The 27,921-nt window shown below is 36.5% G+C and overlaps 3 protein-coding genes across 7 annotated transcripts in view; all 3 read left to right on the forward strand.

Moving 5' to 3' along the window:
- The window catches only part of LOC115984528 (disease resistance protein RPP2B-like), a 62,833-nt gene that overhangs the window by 1,977 nt on the left and 32,935 nt on the right, over positions 1 to 27,921 (forward strand). Inside the window, exons 2-5 of one of the 3 annotated variants that reach the window (XR_004090540.1) lie at positions 23,356 to 23,737; positions 23,809 to 24,355; positions 25,004 to 25,083; positions 25,215 to 25,306. The gene's annotated coding sequence lies outside the window, so the exon portion shown is untranslated. Of the gene's footprint in view, positions 1 to 23,355; positions 24,356 to 25,003; positions 25,101 to 25,214; positions 25,307 to 27,921 lie in introns of those variants that run through there. The other 2 variants (XR_004090541.1, XM_031107557.1) reach the window with 2 other exon arrangements.
- On the forward strand, positions 48 to 27,846 carry LOC115984531 (dnaJ homolog subfamily C member 14-like). Of its 2 annotated transcripts, XM_031107566.1 has the most exons (8): positions 48 to 987; positions 1,916 to 1,996; positions 2,128 to 2,232; positions 2,732 to 2,845; positions 26,028 to 26,090; positions 26,518 to 26,589; positions 27,180 to 27,356; positions 27,394 to 27,846. In XM_031107566.1, exons 1-8 carry the CDS (start codon positions 886 to 888, stop codon positions 27,463 to 27,465), a joined length of 786 nt encoding a protein of 261 aa, XP_030963426.1. In that variant the 5' UTR covers positions 48 to 885; the 3' UTR covers positions 27,466 to 27,846. The 2 variants fall into 2 exon arrangements, with proteins under 2 accessions (XP_030963426.1, XP_030963427.1); XM_031107567.1 differs by lacking the exons at positions 26,028 to 26,090; positions 26,518 to 26,589; positions 27,180 to 27,356; positions 27,394 to 27,846 and adding exons at positions 2,940 to 3,031; positions 3,435 to 3,506; positions 4,093 to 4,597.
- LOC115984533 (autophagy protein 5-like) overlaps positions 17,593 to 27,921 on the forward strand; it is a 35,732-nt gene continuing 25,403 nt past the window's right edge. Inside the window, exons 1-3 of one of the 2 annotated variants that reach the window (XM_031107572.1) lie at positions 17,593 to 17,694; positions 17,826 to 18,320; positions 22,619 to 22,663. In XM_031107572.1, the coding sequence (XP_030963432.1) occupies positions 17,606 to 17,694; positions 17,826 to 18,320; positions 22,619 to 22,643 (609 nt within the window). In that variant the 5' untranslated portion in view covers positions 17,593 to 17,605 and the 3' untranslated portion in view covers positions 22,644 to 22,663. Of the gene's footprint in view, positions 17,695 to 17,825; positions 18,321 to 22,618; positions 22,664 to 27,921 lie in introns of those variants that run through there. The other variant, XM_031107570.1, reaches the window with a different exon arrangement.

Raw genomic sequence — 27,921 nt, forward strand, 5'->3', positions numbered from 1 at the left:
GGATATAGGTCTTGACAGATAATGAGTTATATGGCTTTAGTAATAATATTTCTCATTGGATGGCACACAAGCAATACTTTAAGGTAATTTAGTCACATTTTGCTCTTCTATGTGGATTTGAGTTAATGTCTATGAGACAGTGAGCTTTGAATTTTTGAAGCAGAACTTTGAAGGTTATAATTTTCTATCAATCTAGCTATATTATCAAATAAGAATTAATTTTAATATTCGAGAGGACCTGTTAGTAGATATGCTCTAGGAAGCATGAGCATGGACACTTCATTTGGGCTACTGTGTTCGTGTCTGACATGTATTGGGCCCTGGACACCTCTAGGACATGCGGATACCTATGGGACATAGTTGTAGAACCTGTTTTGCCCCTTCTTCTGTTTTTTAGGTGGTGTAAGGTTTTAAAAGCAACAAGGATATTGTTTGTGATGAGGTGGTTGGACATGAAGGCACTTTGGGATTCAGTCACTAATTTGGGAAGGCATTTCTTTAGGCGGTTTGCTATGGTTTTGGAGATGAGTTTGTAAATAACATTGCAAAGGCTAATAGGGTGGAAATCTTTGGCTTTTTCCAGAGATTTTATTTTTGGTATAAGGCAAAGGTAGGTGTTGTTAATGTTGGGGGGCATAATACCCGAGTTTAGGACAGAGAGAGTTGCAGCAACGACATCATGGCCAGCGGTATCCCAATAGTGTTTAAAGAAAAGAGAGGCATGCCGTCAGGTCTGGGTGTTGTAATGGATTTCATCTGTTTCAGGGCTAGCTCTACCTCCACAGCAGTGTATTCTTTAGTCAACTCCAAATTCGTCCCTGGTGTTACTTTCCTCTCTATCCCCTGTAGAATGACATCGAAGAGCTTGCAAGTTCAGTTGATGAAATGAAAAGAATATTTAATTGCGTGGATCATTATGAAGCACTGGGATTCCCTTGCCACAAGACAATAGATGCAAAGATTTTGAGTCAGGAATACCGGAAGAAGGTATGCAAAATTTTAACTTGGCCTCCTCTTATGATTTAAAAAATATATATTTATATATAAAAAAAAAAAAACCCAATTAAGATCTCTCTCTCTCTCTCTCTCTTCAACAGTTCAACCACATAGCTACTAGTTGGAAATGTAAGGATGGACCATCTTTTGTACATTTCTATTGGGCCAAACATTTGAATAAAGAACAATGGATTAGGAGTAGATCTAGAAAGAACTTCCACTATAGTTGACAGTTGCCCTCATTTAGCTGGAAGTTGAGGTAGTTCCTTGCATGACCAAGGACTTTCACTATTAGGTAAGAGTAATAAAAATAGGAACGATGGAGAAGGGTGGGGTTTATGGAACTGAGGGGGAAGTGAGAGGTCAGAGGAGTCCACCTTGCTCCCCACCATGTGAAGGTAAAGAGAATGAAATGTGAGTTTAAGGGTTGAGGATTACCATTACATCATTATATCCCTATTTAAATGGTTTAACAAAAGTGAACTTTCACACAATTTACCCAATAACCTCTCTTGTCACCAATCAGTCCACTTTTGGAGGGATTACTGGCATGGAGTAGTTTTGTGGCTTTTGCTCCCCTCCCTTTTCTCCTACCAAGTAGATTTTCTCCCTCTCCTCCCCACTCATTCCCCTTTCTCTCTCTCTCAACCAGCATAGAGTTTGTCCCCTCCTCTTCAACTCAACCAACTATTTTTTAAGAAAATATCTGATGGTTAGTGGATTTGAAATGTTTAATAGAGTTAAGGTGCTTGACAATTCCTATGGCCAAAAGTAGTATTATCCTAGTTATTGAAAAAATTAATTATTAACTTTTAATATTTCTGGAGTTGAATGCCGGTCACCTCATCTATACACTAACCGTGCATTTTTCTTTTAATTGTATTTTTTTAAGCTTTCCCTTTTACAATTATTTTTGCAGGCTATGCTTGTGCATCCTGACAAAAATATGGGATGTTCACAGGCAAGCGAATCCTTTAAGAAACTCCAATGTGCATATGAGGTAAAAGTCAATAAGAAGTACAGTTTTATGTGTTTTCTTGTTGCTACTTGATGCATATCTGAGATAGAAATTCAGCGAATTTACGGAGGTTGTGGTTCCCTTTGTAATTTCTAATGGTCTGAATGTTACAGGTTCTTTCTGATTCCATAAAGAAGAGAGACTATGATGAGCAATTGAGAAAAGAAGAATCCAGGACTAGGAGTGTGTGTCAGAGGTCCCATAGTACATCACATCAGGTAAATAATGCGGTATTGCTTATTGATGTAATTGCATCTACTTCTGGAGGATTATGTCACTGTTTTCTTAGAAATTTTGGGGTCTTCTTGATGAATCCACAACATGGTAATGACATATTTATCCATGCTCCTTAATTTGTAAATTTAATTTGTCTGTTCCAATTTGCCAAATTTGTAAGGATATGTAGGAAACCATCTTGTGCACTTTGATTTCTTAGTGTGACATCAATAAAGCAAACTTTTGATGGGAAGGTCACATTTAATGAGTTGCAAGAATTATCTTTATCTTTATTTAATAAAGATAAAGATAATATCCCATGAAAACTAATCCTAGTTGAACTCAAACTATAAATGAAAGTCTTAGTCTAATCAAATCTAATCCAAATACATAAGATAAGATATTCCCCTCAGATAATAGATTTAGTGTCTGCACCAAAGTCACTGATACTGAGTGATAGCCTCAAATGAAATTTCTTAACGCCACTGCTACCATGAGCAGGGTAATCAGGACTATCACTCTGAAGAGTTGAGACGTATACAGTGCACCAAGTGTGGCCTTTCACATATACGGGTATGCACCAGTAGGAGCAAGGCTAAGGCAAGATGGTGTCAGGTTACTCTTTCTCTCTCTCTCCCCCCCTCCCCACCCATCCATTTCTGTACTTCATTTTTGTAGCCATGAGTTGTGAGACTTGTTTTGGCATCAGGATTGCTGTCAGTATCATCAAGCCAAGGATGGAGAATTGGAGATGGATGGGTTGAATACGGAGGCTCGCTGGTATTTGAATGTCCTCAAAAGGTAATTCATATATACATACTGTGAGTGTGTATATTGAAGTATATGTATGTTAAGTTCACCATATCATCACTACCTCTATAATTAAACCTAACATTTCCATGCTAAATTATGAGGGCATTTGTAATGTGTGCCTTAAACTGTAAAATTCTGGTATCATCCTAACATGAGATTAATTTGTCATTTTTCAAATGCTCAAAATACAAGCTCACTTGTTCTGGTATTTTTTTTCTTTTAAATTCCATGTTCACCATACCGTCATTACTCATGTATAAAAAATTGTATTCACCTTATCATGATGCATGTTTGCTTTGTTTGATTGAATCATTATCAATGTCTTTCCTGATTACAGTGATGTGTTTAGCATGCAGTATTCATTTAGAAATTTTTTTTTAGTGTCTTTTAGGTGGAAATACCACGTGCTTTTGTCTGTGCTGAGAGCAAAATCTTTGATGTATCAGAATGGGCTATCTGTCAGGTCAGTGGTTTGCATCTTTGTGCATATAATTCCTATAACCATTTGTTGTTTTGAGTTTTAGAATTTTATTTAAGGATATATATATATATATTTATATATATATATATATGGTCTTCTGTTTTGACTCATTTAGGTGGGTACCCACTGAGGGCAGCATCAAATTTATTGGCGGCATATGTATTATTCTAAGTTTTTAGGCTGCATTTATGTGTACATTTTTGTATCCATTGTGTTTTCTGAAAGATTATAAGAGAATGCAAAAAGCCAAAATTGGCCTTTTACAAATTGTTTATGTATGTGTTACTTAGGACCCCCCGTTTTCAAAGTAGCGAAACTTGGCGAATTATGTCAAAAACACATGCTAGCTATCATTTGCATATGAAATGCTGTATACTGGCTTGTAGTTTTCCTTTCAAGAAAAAACCAGGGATTTCTAACCCTTTGGAAAACTCATGAAAGTTTTGCAAGTGTTATGGTGTTTGTGTTGCTTCACTTTGCGCATGATAATTGCTGGGAAAATGATCAACGTTTCTTTACATGATCAATTCCATCTTTAGTATTTTAAATCTTGAATTGTTCTGTGCAGGGAATGGCTTGTAGGCCCAACACTCATCAGCCCAGCTTCCATGTAAACATGGATGGCCTGGAGAAAACTCAACGATCCAAGTCATGCAGATTCCCATGGGATTTGGATACTGAAATGATGGATGAAGATGAAGAAGCATTTGAGTCGTGGCTTCAGCAGGCTCTGGCTTCTGGACTCTTTTGTGAATGCTCCAAACGCAGAAAGAGCTGGAGTCCGTTCAACTTGCATTATATGAAAGGAAAGGAGAAGCAATGGCACCGAAGAACGTCATGCTGAATTGTAAAGGGTAAAAGTTTTGTTTGCCCATCACAAGGGGATTGCTCTGATCAAGGGTAAAAGTGATGGAGTTTGTACATGCGAATCCTAGTAATTCCATCACTTTTGGTGGGCTTGGAAGGCTTATAATGGGTGACATTGCTTTTCACAATTGCAAAGAATGTAGATTGATTAGAAACTTTTTTCTATCCATCTGATTCTGAAAAATAACGAAGTTTTTAGAGCTTTAGGTTGATTGAATTGGTTTGCACAATGCTATGTGCCAGAGGAACCTGATGTTTTCAGGTTGTTAACCCATGAGATTGAAAGCTTTTAGGAAAGGGGTGGAAAGGGAAAGAGATTCTATTATTCCCAATAGAAAATGTAACCACCATCCAAGAACTGTAAAATCTTTATATTTAGTAGTAACGTTAAGAACATTGTAAATGGCAATCAAGTTGTAAAAAATGTGGTATCTGTATTCTGTAATGATCCATGTTTCTGCTTTACTATTCATAAATTAGATAAGAATTACGTGTAATTAAAGAAAATATTTTTAATAAAATAATATAAAGATATATTACTTATTGACATGACCTATGTGTAAGATAGTTCTGTTAAAATTAAAAAAAAAAAATTGTTATGGATTATAAAATAATTAAAATAAATAATGAAAGATTTTCAAAACTTTTTATAATGGAGTTTTAATTGGAGTAGTATTTTATTTTCTTCAAATTTTTATAATAGAATTTCAATTAAAGTAAATTATGTTAATGATTTTAATATATTTATAATGAGTTATATTATATGACAAAATTATGTTGTACAATTTAAGTCACATTGTGCAAGTATATGTCTGAAATACTTAAATTCACTCATTTCAGTCATATAATGCATGCACAATATGTAGTATTTAAATATTTATTATTATTATTATTAACCAAAAAATAGTTTATTGTATTAAAATAATACAAAAAAATAACAATTTTTTAAATTTCTAGAAACCTTAAAACCTTTTTGAGACTTTAGTAATAAACTTTTGCTTGAAGAAATTTTGTTAGTTATTGTAACATATTCTTAGTATGTTACATGACATAAGGATAATAAAATGAAAAGAAAACAATTTTTTTAAAAAAAATTGGTGTAGCTTCCCAATTTTGCAAACTTTAGAGTCTAAACAATTTTTAAAAGTAAAACGCCTTTCAAAAAAAAAAAATCATTTTTAATCAACAACTTTGAAGAGTAACATAACATATTGCAAAATTTTGAATAAGGTTAGAGAGCTAGATGAGACATCTTTTTTGGTGATTTTTTTACAGTCCTCCTGTCTAAAACGTTAAGGCTGTGGAAATTTGGTTCGAAGACTTTGTGACAAATCTAGATAATATGTATTGTTATTTGGACTAGAGAACAACTTAAGCATTATTGTTGTTTCTTTCATTAAAGTTTTTTTTTTTTTTTTTTTTGGTTGGGGTGGGGGGCGGGGGGTGATTTGCTCTTTGTGCATAGGTTGGCTCTGCAAACGGATTCATTTTTCAGGAGGACCCAAACCCAACTTCTTTTGAATGGTGAAACCCTTTGGGCCTTGAAACCCCAAGATCCGAAAAGCCTTATATCTAGCCCCGGGATTTGGGCTTGAAAATTCACAAAAAAAGGCCCCCACAAACATAAAACAATAAACAAAGTAACTATTTTAAAATCAGAATCAAATTAAAATAGATCAAAACGAGAAATTTCAATCTTAAATAACCGACATAAAAAAATAACCCAAATTTTAAATTTCAAATTTGTAATTTCACTCTTTATAATAACGTGAAAAAAAAAAAAAAATGAAGCTTGTATATACAAATTGGGTAGGGAAAAACTCTCTCTACTATTTCATATGCTCTGGTAACTACTATTTCTTATTTTTCAAAATTTTATGTGATTATTATTTTTTAGGGATATTCTGTAGATGTTTTAATAAGTTAGGATTTAATAAATTACATCTAAAAAAAGAAATTAAATAAGTGATTTTTATTTCTTTAAGAAAAAATAGGTGAAAAAGCCAAGTCAAACAACGCACTTGAGAGGTAGGTTGATATGCCCATATACTGATTTCAATTTTGACTCAAACTGACAAAGAAAATAACAACTAAACTACAATTAGATTTTATTTGATTTTGACAATTAAATTTTGTATTATTTTTATTTTAATACTTAAGTTTAAGATTTTTCATTTTGATTCATCAAATTTGCATTTATTTTTTTATTTTTTAAAAAAGTTTTTATGTCATTATCCCACACCAATTTGGTCTTTGAGAGAGAAGTGTTCATGCAGTAGACTAATACCCGAGTAATGTTAGGGATACATAAAATGGCACAATTTGTGTCACAACTCGCCCATGTGGATGGCGAGTTGTGAACAGTAGAGGGTTTTATTATCAGACTGTTAAATGAACCGCAAAAAGGAGATGTACAAGATTTTTGAAATATAAAAGTAGAAAAATAATTAATTCAATAATTATTTAAAATATATATTGTAAGGACTGGATTTGAGTTCCTAGCCCAACAGGTAGATGGACTGAGGCCCAAAAAACTCAAAACAATGAATTTGTAGAGAATGAGTTAGAAAACTGGGCTCTAATGAATTAGACAAATACAAAAGTAGGTTTATCAGACAAGAAGATGTAAATGGACAGGTTTATAATAAGGAAAATCTTCCTCAGCAAAGTTCGAGGAGATCTGTTTTTATATATTTCTATCAAATTTGATTACAAAATCAGCTCTTAATGCTATAGTAATTTTCTCTCTCTTTTCCAATCCCTTTTTTCAGTGCCCTCCTTCTTCTTTTATACTGTCTCTCCTTTTCATCTCCACCTTCCACATGCATGACAGACAGTTGGTCTTGATACTTGTCCCATTAGCTCTTTCCATATGTCCTCATGCAATAGCTGTAAGGCTGAAATCCACTGTTCAGGCATCACCTCCACATTAATACGGCCAGAGAGTTAGTTGCAGTGTATTTAATGTGGAGACAGCAGCTTTCTCCTAAGATATTTTTAGGATTTCTCCCTGTTTGATATCACTGTAATACATATTCGCACCCATGGAACTTCTTGGAACGTTACCCGAGACGACATGCAATCTTTTCGAACGTCGACATTGGTTAGATGATCTCTACGAGGTATTTAACCAGCCCTCGTCTCTTGTGACATCAACTGGTGTCCTTGGCCACTCGTCCCCACCTCAATTCAGTTGTTTCGAAGGAGCTACTCCTTTATCAAATGAAATGGGGATCCAAAAGAAGCAAAGGTCAACTTTCCAAGTGTTACTGGAGTCTCTCAGTCGGGGAGTGATGCACCTATTAAGGCTCCTCAGACCAGGCTCCCCACTCCTCCACCCACCCAACCCTTTCGAGCTAATCTAGCCGATCAAAAAAGGAAGAGGGAGGATAAAGGGAAAGAGGTGATGGAGGGTGGGAAGAACCAACCTCCCTGAGAGACTGAGTCCCAGAGGGGGGCCCAAGCATCCCCGAATGATGCAAACGAGGTCAGCCATTGAGGGGGAGAAAAGGGTTGACCACCAAGTTGCAGCCCCTGTTTGGGCCCCACGGATGGAGCTCCTCTTCTTGATGATGCCTCCATCCGAGACTTCCAGCGGGGCACAATTGCGTACATGGTGGATGCGGTGGAACAATCCTTGTTACTACCTAAAGACATGGCTAACCTCAGGTTTATGAGGCAGCATGAAGTTTTCCTTGGACTGAAAAGGGACTTGGCAATGGTAAGGTTTTTTTTTTTTTTTTTTTTTTTTTTTTTTAACTGCACCCCCCATCCTTTTCAAGCCATCCAAGCCACCTTCAGGGTCGAGGAGATGGTGAACTACTCCCATCAAAAAATGAAGAAGGAAGAGGGGAGAAGGATTGCAGCCGTGAACGCCTTCCACGTGGATGAAAAGAGCAATAAAGAGCTAATAACTAGGCTACAGGAGGAGGAAAAAGAGAGGAAAAGCGCCATCGCAGCCCTAGATACCGTGGAGAGGCAAGCCTAGAGCTAGAGGCTACTTCTACGAAACGCCGAGGACTAGCTGGCCGCCTCCAAGGAGCATATTGTTGCCCTGAAGAAGAAGTTGGAGGAGGTCGAGACGACCAAGGCTCAAGCTGAGAAGGCCAAGGAAGAGGCAGAAAAGGCCAGAGACGAGGTTGAGCAACATGGATACGACGTTGGCATGGCCGAAACAGAGGACGCCCTTAGGGTCGAGGTCCCAAGGGTATGTAGAACTTACTGTGCCCAGGTATGGGATGAAACCCTCAACCAAGCTGGGATTGAAGATTCTTCTGTGCTTAGGAAGGCAGAAAGTGTCTACTACCCCCCAACCATACGCCCTTTAGGCTCCTTCGGCTCTAAGGCCGCCTCGATGTCCTTGGAGGCAGGTGAAGGTCAAGGTAGCCCACCCAAAACTCCTCCTTCAGCTAATACTTCCTCCAAGGGGGCAGAGTAGGCTGAGGGTACTGCAAAGGCAGGGGATATCAACAAAGAAATGGTCCAAGGTGCTGACCTGCCTCCAATAGCTCTAAAAGATTCTTCCAAGGAAAAATAAGCTTCTTAGAGCATGGAGCTGGTGTTGGCCACTCTCCCCATACCCCCAAAGGAAGATCCCAAGGTCAAGGCCCAAGTATCCTCCACGGTAGCAACTACCCAACTTTCCAAGAATTCAAAAAATAAACTTGTAATAAAAATGAAGCAATAGGTTGACTTTTTTTTTTTTTGGGTACTTGTGCCAAAGTTTTGTAATCTACTTGCCTTTTCAGAGGCTCAATATTAATGAAAATTGCAAGTCTTTCCTTTATGAATTTGACATTAACATTGATCCAAACTTAAGCTTTGCTTGCTTCAACACTTAGAAAATAGGTAATAATGAAGCATGTCTTGAATTATAGATTTGCATAAGTGACAGCATCCTTCTCACATATCACACAATCAGTAGCAAAACATGTTCAATTTAGCTTAGAGAAAATATATAGTAATATAACCTGCATTCAAGTTTAAACTTACTCTGCTCACCACCTATTATTAAGTTTAAGGCAGTAAAGGGATAATCAATTCTTAAACAAGCACATATAGGCTTGTAAATGCTTTAAGTGATGCTCATGCATATCCACTTAAGTTAGTTACCACAATGAATATCTTTGCTATTTGGAGCAGCTGACCATTTTTGACATTTAAGTAACTAATAAGTACTTATTTTACCTCATGTATGTAATCCACAAGGTCTAAGATAAATTAAGGTTTTGCCTTGTCACTTGTCGAGAACGATGGCAGGTATCAATGATCAAAAGATATCAATTTTCCTAAAGTATGTGGTCTGAGGATCCAGACATGACCAAGGTTCTGTTTGATACTTAGATAGATGTCAGGGAGTATTAATTTTCCCAAAGCATGTGATCTGAGGAGCCAGACATAACTAAGGTTCTGTTTAATACTTAGAACAATGATTAAAAGATATCAATTTTTCCAAGGTATATGGTCCGAGGATCCAGGCATGACCAATGTTCTGTTTGATACTTAGATAGATGGTAAAAAACACAACGACATGCAATGTAACAAGCCCAAATAGGGTGAATAAAGCCTTCATTAATAATAGTATCTTCTAAGATTACATACATTCCAGGGGCATGGTACAGTCTTTTCCTCTAGATCTTCAAGATAATACGCGTCTATTCTAGCCACTAACGTAATACGATATGGCCTTTCCTAGTTGGGTCCCAATTTTCCCCATACTGAGATTTTAGTAGTGCCCAAGACTTTTCTTAATACCAGGTCACCAGGTGCTAGTGGCCTTAACTTTACGTTGGTATCATATCCTTGCTTGAGCTTGTGTTGATAGTAGGCCAATTGGACCATGACATTTTCTCTCCGCTCTTTATTAAGTCTAAGCTCTTTTCTAATAGTCCATCATTGCTACTCGGACTGAAGGAGCTCATTCTTAGCGTGGGGAACCCAGTCTCAAGAGGAATCCTCAGCCTCGTAAGTCATAGAAAAGGGGGTCTCCCTAGTGGACCTATGAGGAGTAGTCTAGTAAGTCCAATGGACATGTGGCAATTCTTCTACCCATTTTCCCTTTACGTCGTCCAGTCTCTTTTTAAGCCCACTCACTATGACCTTATTAACTGTCTCGGCCTGTCCGTTCCCTTGTGGATCAGCCGGGGTGCAGTATCTATTTGTTATGCCCAAGTTAAAGCAATATCTCCTGAAGGTCTTACTATTAAACTACAATTCGTTGTTCGAGATGAGGGTATGAGGGATTCTGAACTGAGTGATAATGTTCTTCCAAATGAATTTTTTGGCATCCACATCCCTGATATTCGCCAGTGGTTCAGCTTCAACCTACTTGGTGAAGTAATCCGTGCCGATTAATAAATATCTTTTATTCCCTGCTGCCATAGGGAAAAACCCTATAATATCCAAGTCCCATTGAGCGAAAGGCTAAGGGCTAGACAAAGGATTAAGGACTCCTCTAGGTTGGTGAATGTTTGGGGCAAATCGCTGACATTAGTCACATTTTTTTGCATAGTCTTGTGCTTCTTTCTGCATATTTGTCCACCAATAGCCTTGTATAAGGGCCTTATTAGACAAAGATCTGCCCCCTGTGTGGCTTCCACAGATTCCTTCATGTAATTCTTCCAGGATTAGCTCAACCGCCTCAGGATGTACGCATAGTAAATATGGGCCAGAAAAAGACCTCTTATACAACTTTTGGTCCTCGGACAACCAAAACCGAGGAGCCTTCCTTCGTACCTTGTCAGCCTCGGACTTATCCTTGGGTAAAACATCTTCCTTAAGGAGTTGTACAATAGAATCCATCCAGCTAGGACCCACCCTTATTTGTTGAACATGAACCATATTCGCTCCTACCTTGACAGGTTTACATAAGTCCTCCACAAGGATTACCTAAGGTAAAACTTTGTGCCGAGGATGTTGACAGTGTGGCAAGGGAGTCCGCATGTGTATTTTTATTTCTAGGAACTTGTGATAAATTGAAATACTCAAACCCAGACTGTAAATGCCCAACCTAGCTCAAGTATTCCTGCATCCTAGGATCTCTGGCTTCCAACTCTCCCTGAACTTGGCCCACAACCAACCTCAAATCAGAGAACACCTCCATTGCTTTTCCAACCATTTTCTAAACCATGGCCATCCCTACCAGCAGAGCTTCATTATTGGTGGCCAAGAAGCACAATCTCAAGGATTTCTTGATTGTGATCCTTTCCGAGGATACCATCACTAGCCCCACTCCAAATTCTCTATGATTCATTGTACCATCAACGTAGACCTTCTAGGACAGAGGTTCTTGTAGGGAAATCATACTAATCGATTTTCATCCATGTTTTGTTCCCCTGTTTTCTCTTCTACTGAGGTTTCAGCAAACTTGGCCACTAGGTCGGTGAGGACCTGACCCTTAATAGAGGTGCGAGGTATGTATTTGATATCAAAGGCCTTTAGGATCATACCCTACTTTGTAATTCTCCTTGTATAGTCAGCATTCCGAAGTAGAGATTTGAGTGAGAGCTGGGTTAGAACAACAACCGTGTGTGATTGGAAATAGTGGGGGAGCTTACGTGTGGCATGCACCACTACCAGGATGGCCTTATCCAGTGGTAAGTAACGAATCTCGTCCTCATGTAGTGACTTACTCATATAATAAACCGGCTTCTGTACACCATTATCAACCTGTATTAGCATCAAACTCACCGCGTGGGAGGCTACTGCGATGTAGGCAAACAAAATCTCATCCACCTTGGGTTTGGACATGATGGGTGGCCAAGACAGATATTCTTTCAACTATTGGAAAGCCTGGACACATTCCTCGGTCCATTCGAACCCCTTCCACTTGTTTAACAACTAAAAGAAAGGCCTACACCTGTCTGCTGATCAGGAAATGAATCGGTTTAGGGCAGTGATCATTCCTGTAAGCTTATGGACCTTTTTGGGATTCCGAGGTGGTCGTAGATTGTTGATTGCCTTAATATGGTCGGAGTTGACTTTAATTCCACGGTGTGTGACCATGTAGCCTAGGAACTTCCCTAATCCGACACCAAAAGAACATTTGGAAGCATTAAGTCGTAGCTTATGTCTTCTTAAGATAGCAAAAATATTCCCAAGGTCATTAACATGCTCGGACTCTGCCTTGCTCTTTACAACCATATCATCGATATAAATCTCAATGTTTTTCCCTAATTATGGCTCAAACATCTTGGTTATGATCCTTTGGTAAATAGCACCTGCATTTTTCAAACCAAAAGGCATCACTTTGTAACAGTAATTCCCAAAAGTGTGACAAAAGCTGTCCTCTCTTGATCGTCCATAGCTAGAGGTATTTGATGGTATCCTTGAAAGGAATCCAAAAAGTTCATCCGAGGATGACCTACAGTGGCATCCATTACCTAGTCAATTCAAGGCATGAGAAAAGGGTTTTTCGGACATGCTTTGTTTAAATCTGTGAAGTCCATACATACTCGTCATTTTCCATTTTTCTTCTTCACCACCACAGTGTTGGCCAACCATTCAGGGTAAAACACTTCTTTAATAGCCCCAGCTTGCTTAAGCTTCATCACATCGTCTTTGACGGCATCAGAATGATCCTTAGATGAGCACCGAGGTGGTTGCTTTCTAGGGACGACAGACGGGTTGACGTTCAAATGATGACAAATGAAGTTCGGATCCACCCCTGGAGCTTCGTAAGCATTCCAAGCGAATACGTCAACGTTCCTCTTGAGGAATTCCACCAACTCCTCTTTCTCTTAAGGTGGTAGCTGAGCTCCAACTTGAAAAAACTTCTTCGGATCTATTGTAAATTTCTCTAAATCTTCATATTTGGCCTCCTCGGTTGGCCCCTTCACGGTTAATACCGGAGACTTTGACTACTATAAGCCACCCTCAATAGAAGCTGAGGACTCAATTGTTGGCTGATGCAAAATTGCAGACACAATGCATTTCCTAGCTATTGATTGGTCCCTTATTAGCTCTTCAATCTGGTCTTTTGACGGGTACTTTACTTTCTAATGCAGAGTTGAAGAAACAGCTCTTAGGGTATGAAGCCATGGTCTGACCACAATGACTGTGTAGGGTGAGTATGTGTCTATCCCAATGAAGTCTACTTCCACCACCTCTGAGCCAGCCTAAACGAGCATCCTAATCTGACCTCTTGGAATAACAACTTTCCCATCAAAACTTACCAAAGGTGAATCATAGACTGTCAGATCTTCAGGTTTTAAGTCTAGCCCCTTGTACAAGTCAGGGTACGTGACTTCCACACAACTGCCTTGATCTACCATTACTCTTTTAACGTCATACCTCCTATTCTGAGGGTAGCTACCAAAGCGTCATCATGTGGTTTGATGGTTCCAATCTTGTCTTCATCCGAGAAACTCAATGGTGGTCGGACCTCTATCCTAGCTCTCTTCAGCTCGGAGTGAGAGTCCTCGGGTGGTAGCCTAGTTACAGACATTACCCTGGAAAGGTGAGAATCAGTTCTCCCAGGTGCAGAAAAAATGACATTGATGGTACCTAGCGGGGGCCTTGAAGGAGTATTCCCTAGAGCCCCTGACCTTGATTGGTCCCCTTGTCCGTGGGGCCAGTATAGAAATTATTGCAACTTCCCTTCCTTGACCAGTTGCTCCAGATGGTTCCACAGTATTCTACAGTCCTTGATGGTATGTCCCCTCTCTTGGTGGTATTGGCAATGAAGGTTTTGATTGCGCCTCAAAGGGTCTCCACTCATTCTGTTCGGCCGCTTAAAGTATGGCTCGTTTTTTATCTTCTCCAAAACCTGATGCACCGGTTCTCTGAACACAACGTTAATCGCTTGAGGAGCTGTAGGCTTAGATTGCCTAGCAAAATCCCTCTGGGGTCTGTTATTGTTGTAACGGTCCGACCTGAAATCCCTCATCTCTTGAGGGATAACCTTGCCCTTTCCCTTGCCTTGCTGTTGGTCCTCTTCAACCCTTTTATACTTGTCAATCCAATCAATGAGCTAGTGTACACTGATAACAGGCTTCCCAGTCAAAGATTTCCTTAAGCCATGCTCAGCTGGTAGGTCGAGCTTGAATGTGTTGATGGTTACATCGTCAAAGTCATCATCTATCTCATTGAACATCTCCCAATATCTGTCCAAATATGTTTTCAGGGTTTTTCCTTCTCTCATAGATAGAGACAACAAGGAAGCTAAAAGCCAAGGAACCTTGTTGCACGTAATAAAATGGGATCCAAATGCCTGAGTGAGTTCCTTAAAGGAATCAATGGAAGTTGCCCTCAAACTATCAAACCACCTCATCGCCACAGGCCCCAAACTGAATGAGAATACTTTGCACATCAAGGCCTCATTCTTGGAGTGTATAGCCATTTTTTGATTGAAGTGGCTGACATGCTCCATAGGGTCTGTTCTACCATTGTACATTGTGAATGTGGGTTGAGTGAACCACTGAGGAAGTCTCCTTCTCTCAATCCAACGCGTGAAAGGTGACTTGGAAATTTGGTTGAGTGCTTTACTCATAGCGTCGTTTCCCAGGCCTACCGAGGATGAATTTCTGTTTCTGCGTTCATGATAATAGTCCTTGTCATATGAGAAAGACTCACTAGGAGGAGTTCTTGATCTGCACCTATAGCTGCCATCTTCTTCACCATCGGAAGAGAAGTCAGAATTGGATGAAGCTCGCTTTCGTCGTTCATGGCTCAAGCTTCTCTTTAGGCGATCAATTTCCTTCTGCATGGCTTTGGTATCTTTCTCCTGGGAGAGATGGCTGCCACCTCAAGAATGGCTCTTACCAGTATGGGTAGTATGTACACTTCCCTCCCGGTCTCTCCTTTACTCAAGTTCACGGAAGTGATCTTGATGTTGAGACCCCATGGATTCTGCTTGGTTTGAACCTGAACCTACCATAGTTGAATGTCAAACTCACTATTACACCAGTAATTCCTCACAGACGGCGCCAATTGTAAGGACCGAATTTGAGTTCTTAGCCCAACGGTAGATGGACTGAGGTCCAAAAAGCTCAAAACAATGAATTTGTAGAGAATGGATTGGAAAACTGGGCTCTAATGAATTAGACAAACACAAAAGTAGGTTTAACAGACATAAAGATGTAAATGGACAGGTTTATAATGAGGAAAATCGTCTTCGGCAAAGTCCGAGGAGATCTATTCTTATATATTTCTATCAGATTTGATTAAAAAATCAGTTCTTGATGCTACAGTAATTTTCTCTTTCTTTTCCGATCCCTTCTTTCAGTGTCTTCCTTCTTCTTTTATACTGTCTCTCCTTTTCATCTTCACCTTCCACGTGCATGTTAGACGGTTGGTTTTGATACTTGTCTCATCAGCTCTTCCCATAAGTCCTCATACAATAGTTCTAGGGTTGAAATCCACTGTTCAAGTATCACCTTCACATTAATGCGGTCAGAGAGTTAGCTGCAGTGCATTTAATGCGGAGGAAATAACTTTTTCCTACGATATTTTTAGGATTTCTCCCTGTCTGATATCATTGTAATACATATCCACACCCATGGAACTTTCTGGAACGTTACCCGGGACGACAGGCAATCTTTTCGGACCTCGACATTGGTTAGCTGAGGATGTACTTATCCTCGGCCCACCCCTTGAACTGTTATAACCAAGACTGGTTTCTCTATTTACTAACGCAGCCTCTTCTGACAAAGATATCTCTTCCTTGGATAAACCCTTGTCCTCGGATTGGGCCACAGGCCTAATATATAAACAGAAAACGAACTTCTGGGCCCAATATCCGTACATATATAAATATATTAAATTAATAAAAGTAGAAAAACGAACTAAAATAGTCTAAATAAATATAAAAATCTAATTTTCAAATGGAAATCTTTCATACAACCCCACCACCTACCACATCTGAATTAAAATGAAATTTATTTATTTAAACAGATCTTCATAGAATTATAGTTGCTTACCACATTATTGTGCATTTTTAGTGCGATAGTCACTGTACAAGTATAAGTGTTTGTGGGATGTAGGAGGAAAGGGCGGAGTTCAAGTCTCCAAAATGAAGTTTCACATACATATACATTTAGATTAAATTAGAGTAAAAATTCTACCTTAAAAAAAAAAGAAAAAAAAAGAAAAAAAAGAAAAAAGAAAAGAAGGTCACTTATCTTAATGAGTGGAAACTTCCTTGTAAATGGGAATCTCTCGTACAGCCCCACTACCCACCACATCTGAATTAAAAAGAAATTTATTTATTTAAACAGAGCTTTGTAGAATCATAGCTTGTTACCGCGAAACGACAGTGTACTCATCTTTTGATTTAAATAATAATAAAAAAAAAATAAAGCAAAGAATTAGGAAAGTCAGGGGCGCATGCCCAGGAGAAAACTTCCTTGTGGGAATCTTTCGTTCAGCCCACCACCCACCGTATCTGAATTAAAAGAAAATGTAGGCTGGTTTGATAGAGCATTTTAAACATTTTTAATTTTAAACCTTATCACACACAATTTTATATTTTTTTTTTATCCATACTTATTTTAAAAAAATACAAATAATATTATTCAAACTCTTCCAACAGATGAGCCCTTATTGAATAAAACAGAGCTCCATTGAATCATAGCTGGTTACCACGAAACGACCATGTACTCATCTATTGATTTAAATAATAATAAAAAAAATAAAACAAAGAATTAGGAAAGTTAGGAATCAATAACTTGTGGCAGCACTAGGAAATTAATGGGGAAAGGTAGTTGAGAGTTTAGAGTTGAGAGTAGCCCAGAAAAGAGTTGTTGACTTAGCAAAATACAGGGGATGTGAAATTGTGAACGCACACGGAGAAAGAAAGAACAGAGTCCAATCCTTTATTGAAGAGGCAATTATCTAATAGGAATTGAATCCAGCTTTGTTTCAAGCATTGCAATCACTACTACTGTAATTTCAATTCCCAAACCTGTAAGTTGTCATTTTTCAGAAATATTCATCCCTTTTATTTATTTGCTTTAATTTTTTCCTTGAAATGAAAAATCCATACCGAATTGTTTTCTTCTTCCTTAATTTACTTTCCTATTAATTTTTATTTCTCCTCAGTTTTAATTCAATGTACTTTTTTGATTGTTATCTAAATTATAATTCAAGACTTACTAAGTATATTTCCAGCGGTTTCCATGAGTACTCAAGGAGCCTCGTCGTCATCATCCTCTTCTTCTTCAACACCACAGCAGAGTTTTAGAAATTTTTTTGTAGAACTTGTTGTTTGGCGATGGATGGGCGTTTGGCTTTTTAGGAACAATGAAGAAATTGAGAGAGGGAAATCTATTTCGCCAGAGCTCGTAAAAGAAAACGAAGAATCAAGGTTTGTTGTCATCACCCTCTTAAAAAAAAAAGGCTACAATTATGAAGTATGGATCTTCAACATGAATATTTTCTCTTCATTTAAAATGGTTTAACATTTTCTAGTATATTTTTGACTATTTCCATGAGCAGTCAGGGCGCCTCAATGTCATCACCATCTCCTTTTTCAACACCTCAATGGAAATACGAGGTGTTTCTTAGTTTTAGAGGCGTGGACACTCGTAGAGGCTTTACTGATCATCTATATGCTGCTTTGCAACGGAAGGGCATTTTGACCTTTAGGGATGATGAAGAACTTGAGAGAGGAAAACCTATTTCACCAGAGCTCTTGAAAGCAATAGAAGAATCGAGGTTTGCTATTGTTATTTTCTCAAGAAACTATGCATTTTCTACATGGTGCTTGGATGAACTCGCAAAGATCATTAGATGCATGAGAGAGACAGGACTGACGGTTTGGCCAGTTTTTTATGATGTGGATCCATCTAATGTACGAAAACAGACGAGAACTTTTGGAGAGGCCTTTAGTGAACACGAAAACCGTTTCACAGAGAACATAAAGAAAGTGGAAATATGGAGAGATGCTTTGAGAGAAGTGACCAATCTATCTGGTTGGCATCTACAAGATTGGTAATTTTCATAACAAATATATTTCTTTTGATATTTAATTGGTTAGTGTTTTTTCATATATCATGAAGTATATATATATATATATATATATATATAGATAGATAGATAGACAGAACGTAACATTATATGCATGGATTGAAATATTACTTACTAGTTAAGATTTTGTTGTATTATTAGAAATAGTTTGTGACCCCTGTTTTACTACTGAGGAAACACTCCTTTGCAATAATTAAAAAGTAAATACTTGATTTGAGGACATAACTTTCTACGAATTATAAATTTATTAAGATTGTCTATTATTTTCATTATTGTTATTTTTTTGGGGAAAATTACAATTTATGCTTTGTGGTTTGGCTATTTCACAATTTAGTTCACAAAATTTTAATTTTGGTGGAAGGCACTTACTATTGCACTAAGGCTCGACCTCTTGTTGATAGAATATATACATTCTAATGACTAAAAAAATTAATTCTATGATGAAGAGGCAATCAATTATTAAGTCATGTGATGCATTAATTTTATGGACAAGCATTCAACAATTGTTCTTGTCTATAACTAAGGGAGGTATAACTTTGTACTAGATGTCGTTTTGGTTTAACCAAGGGAATGAAATATTTCAGTGTTGGTTGATATCTATATGCTATTTTGGGATTGCCGCTATTTATATATTTCCATCCATCCATCCATCCATCCATATATATGTGTGTGTATGCTTACCTATAAAAAAAAAAAAAAAATGTTTGTATTTATTTTATGTATGTGTGCATTTATTTATATTTATGTTTATCAACATATAATTTAAAATCCAAATATTTTATAAGCTAAAATATTGGCCTAAGTACATTAACTTAATGTATTATCTAAAATAATATATATATATATATATATTTTTTTTTTTCTTTTAATTTTAATTTTTTTATCGTATAGGCCAAGATATCAATATCGGCTAAACACCCTAAAAATCTCCGGTTTAACCAGTATAGGCCAGTATAGAATGGAATTTTATTTAGTACATTTTTGAGAAGTACTATACCGATTTAATGGCCAATACCAGTATAGTTTTGGCTTCCTTGTTTATAATACTTTTAAAAACTGAATGTGATGCTTCAAAAACCCAAAATTACCTTCTGCCAAATTTCAAATTGGATTAAGTTTACGTTGGTCATATAAGTGCTTTTTTAAAGGATTTAGTTTTGGCCCAATCATTGTTTTGGGTTAAATAAAATCCTCATAGCTCATTTTGTCCATTTTATTCAAAAATAAATTTTTTACATAATTTTATTCGGTAAAAAAAAGTTTACATAATTTTGAAGAAGTGGAGCTTGTAATAGTTTATAATGATATTAGTGGCTAAATAGAAATTCAAAGAACACCTTCTCTCAAGGGGGGGAAAATCATAATTTGGGCTGTTGGGCTTTGACTCAAAAGGTAAAAACTTCCTTTGTGTTGGCACTACTTTTATTATTTGTACTCAAGCAACCTAAAAATTTGATGGATATATTTGAACTAAGTATAATGAAAACTATAGCTCTGAATTTGTCCGTTTGAAATAAGTATAACTAATATAATATGCAATTCTTATATGAGCAGTTCTACTTCTATCCATGTTGCTTGAGCTGTTCACATGTGTTTTGAGAAAGGAGTATTCTTGCCTAATATTTTTCTTCCTTCCCTATGGTTTTATAATTGTGTTTGGACAATGATGTAATTATTTTCTATCTTGTTCACAAGCATGAGTCAGAATTTATCCTAAACATTGTGAAAAGGATGATTTTATAATTGGTTTGGACCAACATGTAAATATTTTCTATTTTCTTTGTAGGCATGAATCAGAATTTATCCAACACATTGTGGAAGAGATGATGGAGAAATTGAGTTCAAAGTCCTCAAGCATTAGCAAAAACTTCATAGGAATAGAATCTAAGGTGGCAAAATTGATCCCTTCATATTTAGGTTTTAAGAATGATGTTTGCATGATAGGAGTTTATGGTATGGGGGGAATAGGAAAGACAACTCTTGCTAGAGTTGTTTATGATGAGTTTCGTAGTCATTTTGAAGTTTCTAACTTTATTGCTAATGTTAGGGAAGATTCAAAAAAACACGGTTTGCATCGATTACAACAACAGCTTCTTGTAGACATTTTGGAGGACAAAAATATAGATATAAGGAATGTTTATGAAGGAGTTGACATGATTAAGAAAAGGATATGTCATAGAAAAGTTCTAGTTGTTATAGATGATGTCAACCAATTGGATCAATTAGAAAAATTGGCAGGAGAGCAGGACTGGTTTGGATTGGGGAGTTGGATCATTATAGCAACTAGAGATGAACATGTGTTGGTCCAACATGGAGTTCTTAAAAGATATAAGCCTGAATTGTTAAATAATGATGATGCTTCAAAACTTTTTTGTTTGAAATCCTTGAAAATGGAGCAACCCAAAGAAGGTTATATGCAACTCTCCCTTAAAGTTGTAGAATATGCTAATGGCCTTCCATTAGCTCTTGTCACTTTGGGTTCCTTTTTAGTTGGAAGAACGACAGATGAATGGAAAAGTGCATTGGATAGTTTTAAAAAAACTAAAGGAGAAATATTTGATACACTTAAAATAAGTTACGATGGACTAGAGGAAATGTGGAAGGAGATCTTTTTAGATATTGCATGTTTCTTTAGAGGGCGGACAAAAGATAGAGTAATACAGATATTAGAGAATTGTGGTTTTGATGCAAGAATTGGTATAAGTGTTCTTTTGGAAAAATCTCTTCTAACCATAGATGACAATGAATGTTTGGGGATGCATGATCTACTAGCAGAAATGGGTGAAAAAATTATTCGTCTAGAATCCAGTGGTAAGCTTGGAAAGCAGAGTAGATTGTGGCTTATTGAGGACTTACATTGTGTATTGGAGAATGATATGGTAAGAACAATGACAATGCTATAATTTTATTTCAGAAAATGAGATTAAGTAGGTATAGTGACATAATTTTGTTTAATAAATTAGTTCTTTAAAAAAAAAAATTCCAGTAGGTAAGTGATTATCTAAGTATTTAAGTAGCAAAATAAAGAATTAAACATTCATTTACCATGATAAAATATTGTCAATGAAGATTTCTTATATTTTGAAAAAAAGATATCTTTGTAATTGTTTATAAAATTAAATTTATATTTCTTGATGTAATCAACCAATCTTTCATTTCTTGGTTACTACCTAGAACAAAAAGCTATCTTAACATTTTTTTTTTAATATATAAAACCGTAGGCTTTATTTCTTTATTTATTTATTTCATTGCTTTTAAAGTAATGTTGTAATCTCTTAATGTTTCTTCTCTTGGTCTTGAATTTCTAAAAGGTAAAAGTGCACCTTTCTAGTTTTAATGTATGAGTTTTAAAGAGATTAATAAGGGAAAAAAAATTTTAAAATAAGATTTTGTACTACAATCTATTAGTTACTAATGGGACTCTTATCATCCATTTGAGTTAGTTTTTTGAAAATTTTAGTTGTGTTTTTGGAAATGTGTTTTTAAAAAGGAAATTAAGTGTCTAGTAAAATGTGTGAAAAGTATTTTTTGATATGAAAAATTGCATCGTAAAAATGCAATTTTCATGAGCTGAGATTTGAAAACACACCTTTTCTCTTATTATAAAAATGTAATTTTCTTAAAAATGCAAAGCCAAATACCAATCCTCTTGCATTTTCATTTAATTTTCTCTTTTTTACACAAAATAGCAATGCCAAATGGTAATATGTAGTACATTTTACTTTTTTTTTTCTATTTATTAAATTTAAAGTTGGGCCCTCCTAGTGGAGAAGAGGGTAATGCAAAAATTAAATAACTTTTAGAAAGGTTACATATGGAAAACTCAGATTTTTTGTTTCCTTTACGGATTTAACTCAATATAAAACTTGTGTCATTTTGACAACACTACTAAAAGGCCGGTCTAAAGCTGTGTTTTTCTTGCGATCTATTACTGCGTTTTCCACAAACGCTACTACAAACAATGACCTGTTCTGGTGTTGATACCAAGACTGGATACTTCTTGGTGTGTCCGTGATCTCTAACGTTTAAATCCCCAAAGCAGAAGAATATAAGAAAGAAAAAAAAGAAAAGAAAAAAGGAAAATGAAATGCAAAACAATAGTGCTTGTGTATATTTGCACAAGTATCTTAGCAAAAATACATTTTTTCACAATGTATGCATAAGTTGACGTGGGTCATTTTTTGGGTTGGTTAGGCAAAATTTGGCCTTTATGCTATTTTGCATGAATTGATGTGAACGTCCTTTACTTTTGAAATTTTTAGGCATCAGAAGCAATTCAAGCCATAGCCTCATCTTGGAAAGGGAATTTCAAATCTGAAGAATTTTCTGAAGTTTTTTCGAAGATGTCTAATCTTAGATTGCTGATTATTAATGGTTTCGGCATCCCGGATGCTCTCGATTTTGCTCCAAATAGCCTGAAGTATCTTTCATTGAATTTCAGTTCTTTAAAATGTTTGCCATCTAGTTTCCAACCAAAGGAGCTTGTTCATCTTCGCTTGTTCTGTAGCAATTTTGAATATCTTTGGGAAGGAGAAAAGGTAATTTTGTTCTTTTACTTGATTTTCTATTATTTATTATTTCTATTTTCTCTAAGTGTAGCTACAATACGCTCCTGGCGTATTTGAGCTTCTTCTTTTCATTCATAAAGTTGTTTTAATTTAAAAGAATTCTTTGCTTATTAAATTAAATTCTATTTTTAATGGAAGCTTTGTTTTTTGTAACAGCATTTTGGAAAGTTAAAGTTCATTGATCTTAGTTCATCCGAAAACCTTATTAGGACACCTGACTTTTCAGGGGTTCCAGGGCTTGTGGAACTAACGCTTGTTGGTTGCGCTAATTTGGTTGATATCCACCCATCTATTGGACAACTTAGCAGGCTTAAGTATTTAGATCTGACGTACTGTGAATCTCTTACCAATCTTCCCAGCATGTCTGCTGAAATGCAGTCTCTTACGACTATTAGACTATCTGGTTGCTCAAAAATCAGTTCCCTTCCAAAATTTACTGGAATTATGAAAAGCCTATCAGAACTCTATATGGATGGGACTGCTATTGAGAATCTAGCACCCTCATCGATCAAGTATTTGACCACTCTTACTTTATTTGATCTAAGTTACTGTAGAAATCTCGAATTTCTTCCATGCAACATGGATAATTTGAGGTCTCTTGAAAAACTCATTATTTCCAGATGCTCAAGACTAAAACCGTTGCCAAGGCTTCCATCAACTATAAGATATATAGATGCTCAATATTGTTATTCTCTAAAGCCGTCACCAGCACTAGTCAAACTGAGTAGCTTGTTACAACCTTACTCCCAGTGGTTTCCATACAATGAGAGCAGTGGTGGAGTGGCATTTACAATATTATACCGTCACCTACAGGTAATCTCTACTATCTCTCTTGAATTGTTAAATTACAGTTAACTAAAGCCATAGTTGTGTTTTGGGTACAGGGACTCCTTTGTCGAAAAACTGTTAATGAAACTTCTACCAAAAGGAAAGAGGATGAGGGTGAATCTATAACTGAATTTCACATAATTATTGACGGATTTGACATTCCGTCTTGGTTAACTCATCAAAGCGTGGGGAATTCAATAAGCATAGAGCTGCCTTCAAATTGGTGTAATTGTAAATGGATGGGATTTGCCTTCTGTGCATCAGTATCAGCTAGTAAATGGATAAGAATTGGCGTTAGAGCTTGTGTGATAGCCCTTGGTGATACACCTCAGAATAACTATGTCTCTAAACTTTTGTTTGGGACGATGCGTTGTGAGGACAACATTTGGCTACTGTATTTGTCTCGTGATAATTGGTTTGCTACTGTTGGGAATGGTGAATGCAGTCAGATTAAGGTAATATTTGAGACCGATGACTCTGCCTTTCGTGTGTGGGAATGTGGGGTCAGTTTGGTATATGAGCAAGATGTAGACGAGTTCAGCCAAACAAATGCACAATGTTTGATTGAGGAGTTTGAGAAGGGATTAACCTCTTAATTCACTGGTAATGGCCAACTCAAACATCCTTCATGTTAATGCCCAATCCTATTTTCTTTCTAACTATACATCTGGTTTCGTCACTGTTAAGTAACTCCCTGTCATTTTTCTTTTTCTTTTTTTGTTTCACCATGTGCAAGCAATCCCAATCACCCTATACTTTTTGAGTTCCTGAAAATTAACCTTAGATTCCACCATGAGTTTATTGCCAGTTGTCTAAGCCTCTGCATCATCATCACTTACAAGAAGCATAATAATTAGTAAACATTAGGCAAGCAGTTTAGAATATGATCTAGATAGGAAATACATTCTCAAGCCTAACCCATTACATTTCTCAAAGGATTTTGCTAATGTAGATCTTTCAGTCCTAATTTGGCAAGCAGTTTAGCATAGAGTTTGTCCCCTCCTCTTCAACTCAACCAACTATTTTTTAAGAAAATATCTGATGGTTAGTGGATTTGAAATGTTTAATAGAGTTAAGGTGCCTGACGATTCCTATGGCCAAAAGTAGTATTATCCTAGTAATTGAACAAATTAATTATTAACTTTTAATATTTCTGGAGTTCAAAGCCGGTCACCATATCTATACACTGACCATGCATTTTTCTTTTAATTGTATTTTTATAAGCTTTCCCTTTTACAATTATTTTTGCAGGCTATGCTTGTGCATCCTGACAAAAATATGGGAGTTCACAAGCAAGCGAATCCTTTAAGAAATTCCAATGTGCATATGGGGTAAAAGTCAATAAGAAGTACAGTTTTATGTGTTTTCTTGTTGCTACTTGATGCATATCTGAGATAGAAATTCAGCGAATTTACGGAGGTTGTGGTTCCCTTTGTAATTTATAATGGTCTGAATGTTACAGGTTCTTTCTGATTCCATAAAGAAGAGAGACTATGATGAGCAATTGAGAAAAGAATCCAGGACTAGGAGTGTGTGTCAGAGGTCCCATAGTACATCACATCAGGTAAATAATGTGGTATTGCTTATTGATGTAATTGCATCTACTTCTGGAGGATTATGTCACTTCTTAGAAATTTTGGGGTCTTCTTGATGAATCCACAACATTGTAATGACATATTTATCCATGCTTCTTAATTTGTACATTTAATTTGTCTGTTCCAATTTGCCAAATTTGTAAGGATATGTAGGAAACCATCTTGTGCACTTTGATTTCTCAGTGTGACATCAATAAAGCAAACTTTTGATGGAAAGGTCATATTTAATGAGTTGCAAGAATTATCTTTATCTTTATTTAATAAAGATAAAGATAATATCCCATGAAAACTAATCCTAGTTGAACTCAAACTATAAATGAAAGTCTTAGTCTAATCAAATCTAATAAAAACTGATCCAAATACATAAGATAAGATATTCCCCTCAGATAATAGATTTAGTGTCTGCACCAAAGTCACTGATACTGAGTGATAACCTCAAATGAAATTTCTTAACGCCACTGCTACCGTGAGCAGGGTAATCAGGACTATTGCTCTGAAGAGTCGAGACGTATACAGTGCACCAAGTGTGGCCTTTCACATATATGGGTATGCACCAATAGGAGCAAGGCTACGGCAAGATGGTGTCAGGTTACTCTCTCTCTCTCTCCCCCACTCCCCAATCATCCATTTCTGCACTTGATTTTTGTAGCCATGAGTTGTGAGACTTGTTTTGGCATCAGGATTGCTGTCAGTATCATCAAGCCAAGGATGGAGATGGATGGGTTGAATACAGAGGCTCTCTGGTATTTGAATGTCCTCAAAAGTAATTCATATATACATACTTTTGAGTATGTATATTGAAGTACATGTATGTTAAGTTCACCATATCATCACTACCCCTATAATTAAACCTAACATTACTGTGCTAAATTATGAGGGCATTTGTAATGTGTGCCTTAAACTATAAAATTCTGGTATCATCTTAACATGAGAGTATTTTGTCATTTTCCAAATGCTCAAAATACAAGCTCACTTGTTCTGGTATAGTGGTATTTTTTTTCTTTTAAATTTCATGTTCACCACACCATCATGTATAAAAAATTTTATTCACCTTATCATGCTGCATGTTTGCTTTGTTTGATTGAATCATTATCAATGTCTTTCCTGATTACAGTGATGTGATTAGCATGCAGTATTCATTTAGAGTTTTTTTTATTTATTGTCTTTTAGGTGGAAATACCACGTGCTTTTGTCTATGCTGAGAGCAAAATCTTTGATGTATCAGAATGGGCTATCTTTCAGGTCAGTGATTTGCATCTTTGTGCATATAATTCCTATAACCATGTCCATTTGTTGTTTTGAGTTTTAGAATTTTATTTAAGGATATATATATATATATATATATATATATATGGTCTTCTGTTTTGACTCATTTAGGTGGGTACCCACTGAGGGCAGCATCAAATTTATTGGCGGCATATGTATTATTCTAAGTTTTTAGGCTGCATTTATGTGTACATTTTTGTATCCATTGTGTTTTCTGAAAGAATATAAGAGAATGCAAAAGGCCAAAATTGGCCTTTTACAAATTGTTTATGTAGGTGTTACTTAGGACCCCCCGTTTTCAAAGTAGCGAAACTTGGCGAATTATGTCAAAAACACATGCTAGCTATCATTTGCATATGAAATGCTGTATACTGGCTTGTAGTTTTCCTTTCAAGAAAAAACCAGGGATTTCTAACCCTTTGGACAACTCATGAAAGTTTTGCAAGTGTTATGGTGTTTGTGTTGCTTCACTTTGCGCATAATATAATTGCTGGGAAAATGATCAACGTTTCTTTACATGATCAATTCCATCTTTAGTATTTTAAATCTTGAATTGTTCTGTGCAGGGAATGGCTTGTAGGCCCAACACTCATCAGCCCAGCTTCCATGTAAACATGGATGGCCTGGAGAAAACTCAACGATCCAAGTCATGCAGATTCCCATGGGATTTGGATGCTGAAATGATGGATGAAGATGAAGAAGCATTTGAGTCGTGGCTTCAGCAGGCTCTGGCTTCTGGACTCTTTTGTGAATGCTCCAAACGCAGAAAGGGCTGGAGTCCATTCAACTTGCAGCATAAGAAAGGAAAGAAGGAGAAGCAATGGCACCGAAGAACGTCATGCTGAATTGTAAAGGGTAAAAGTTTTGTTTGCCCATCACAAGGGGATTGCTCTGATCAAGGGTAAAAGTGATGGAGTTTGTACATGCGAATCCTAGTAATTCCATCACTTTTGGTGGGCTTGGAAGGCTTATAATGGGTGACATTGCTTTTCACAATTGCAAAGAATGTAGATTGATTAGAAACTTTTTTCTATCCATCTGATTCTGAAAAATAACGAAGTTTTTAGAGCTTTAGGTTGATTGAATTGGTTTGCATAATGCTATGTGCCAGAGGAACCTGATGTTTTCAGGTTGTTAACCCATGAGATTGAAAGCTTTTAGGGAAGAGGTGGAAAGGGAAAGAGATTCTATTATTCCCAATAGAAATGTTACCACCATCCAAGAACTTTAAAATCTTTATATTTAGTAGTAATGTTTGCAATCAAGTTGTGAAAAATGTGGTATCTGTGTTCTGTAATGATCCATGTT

This window comes from Quercus lobata, chromosome 4, assembly GCF_001633185.2.
Source record: "Quercus lobata isolate SW786 chromosome 4, ValleyOak3.0 Primary Assembly, whole genome shotgun sequence".
NCBI classification, from domain to species: domain Eukaryota; kingdom Viridiplantae; phylum Streptophyta; class Magnoliopsida; order Fagales; family Fagaceae; genus Quercus; species Quercus lobata.

Excerpts from the sequence above, each read along its gene's own strand:
- LOC115984531 (XM_031107566.1), top strand. The coding sequence starts at position 886 with ATGAAAAGAATATTTAATTGCGTGGATCATTATGAAGCACTGGGATTC. Across the intron at positions 26,590-27,179 it reads CAGAATGGGCTATCTTTCAG|GGAATGGCTTGTAGGCCCAA; the intron begins GTCAGTGATTTG and ends TGTTCTGTGCAG. Across the intron at positions 27,357-27,393 it reads AGGCTCTGGCTTCTGGACTC|CATTCAACTTGCAGCATAAG; the intron begins TTTTGTGAATGC and ends AGGGCTGGAGTC.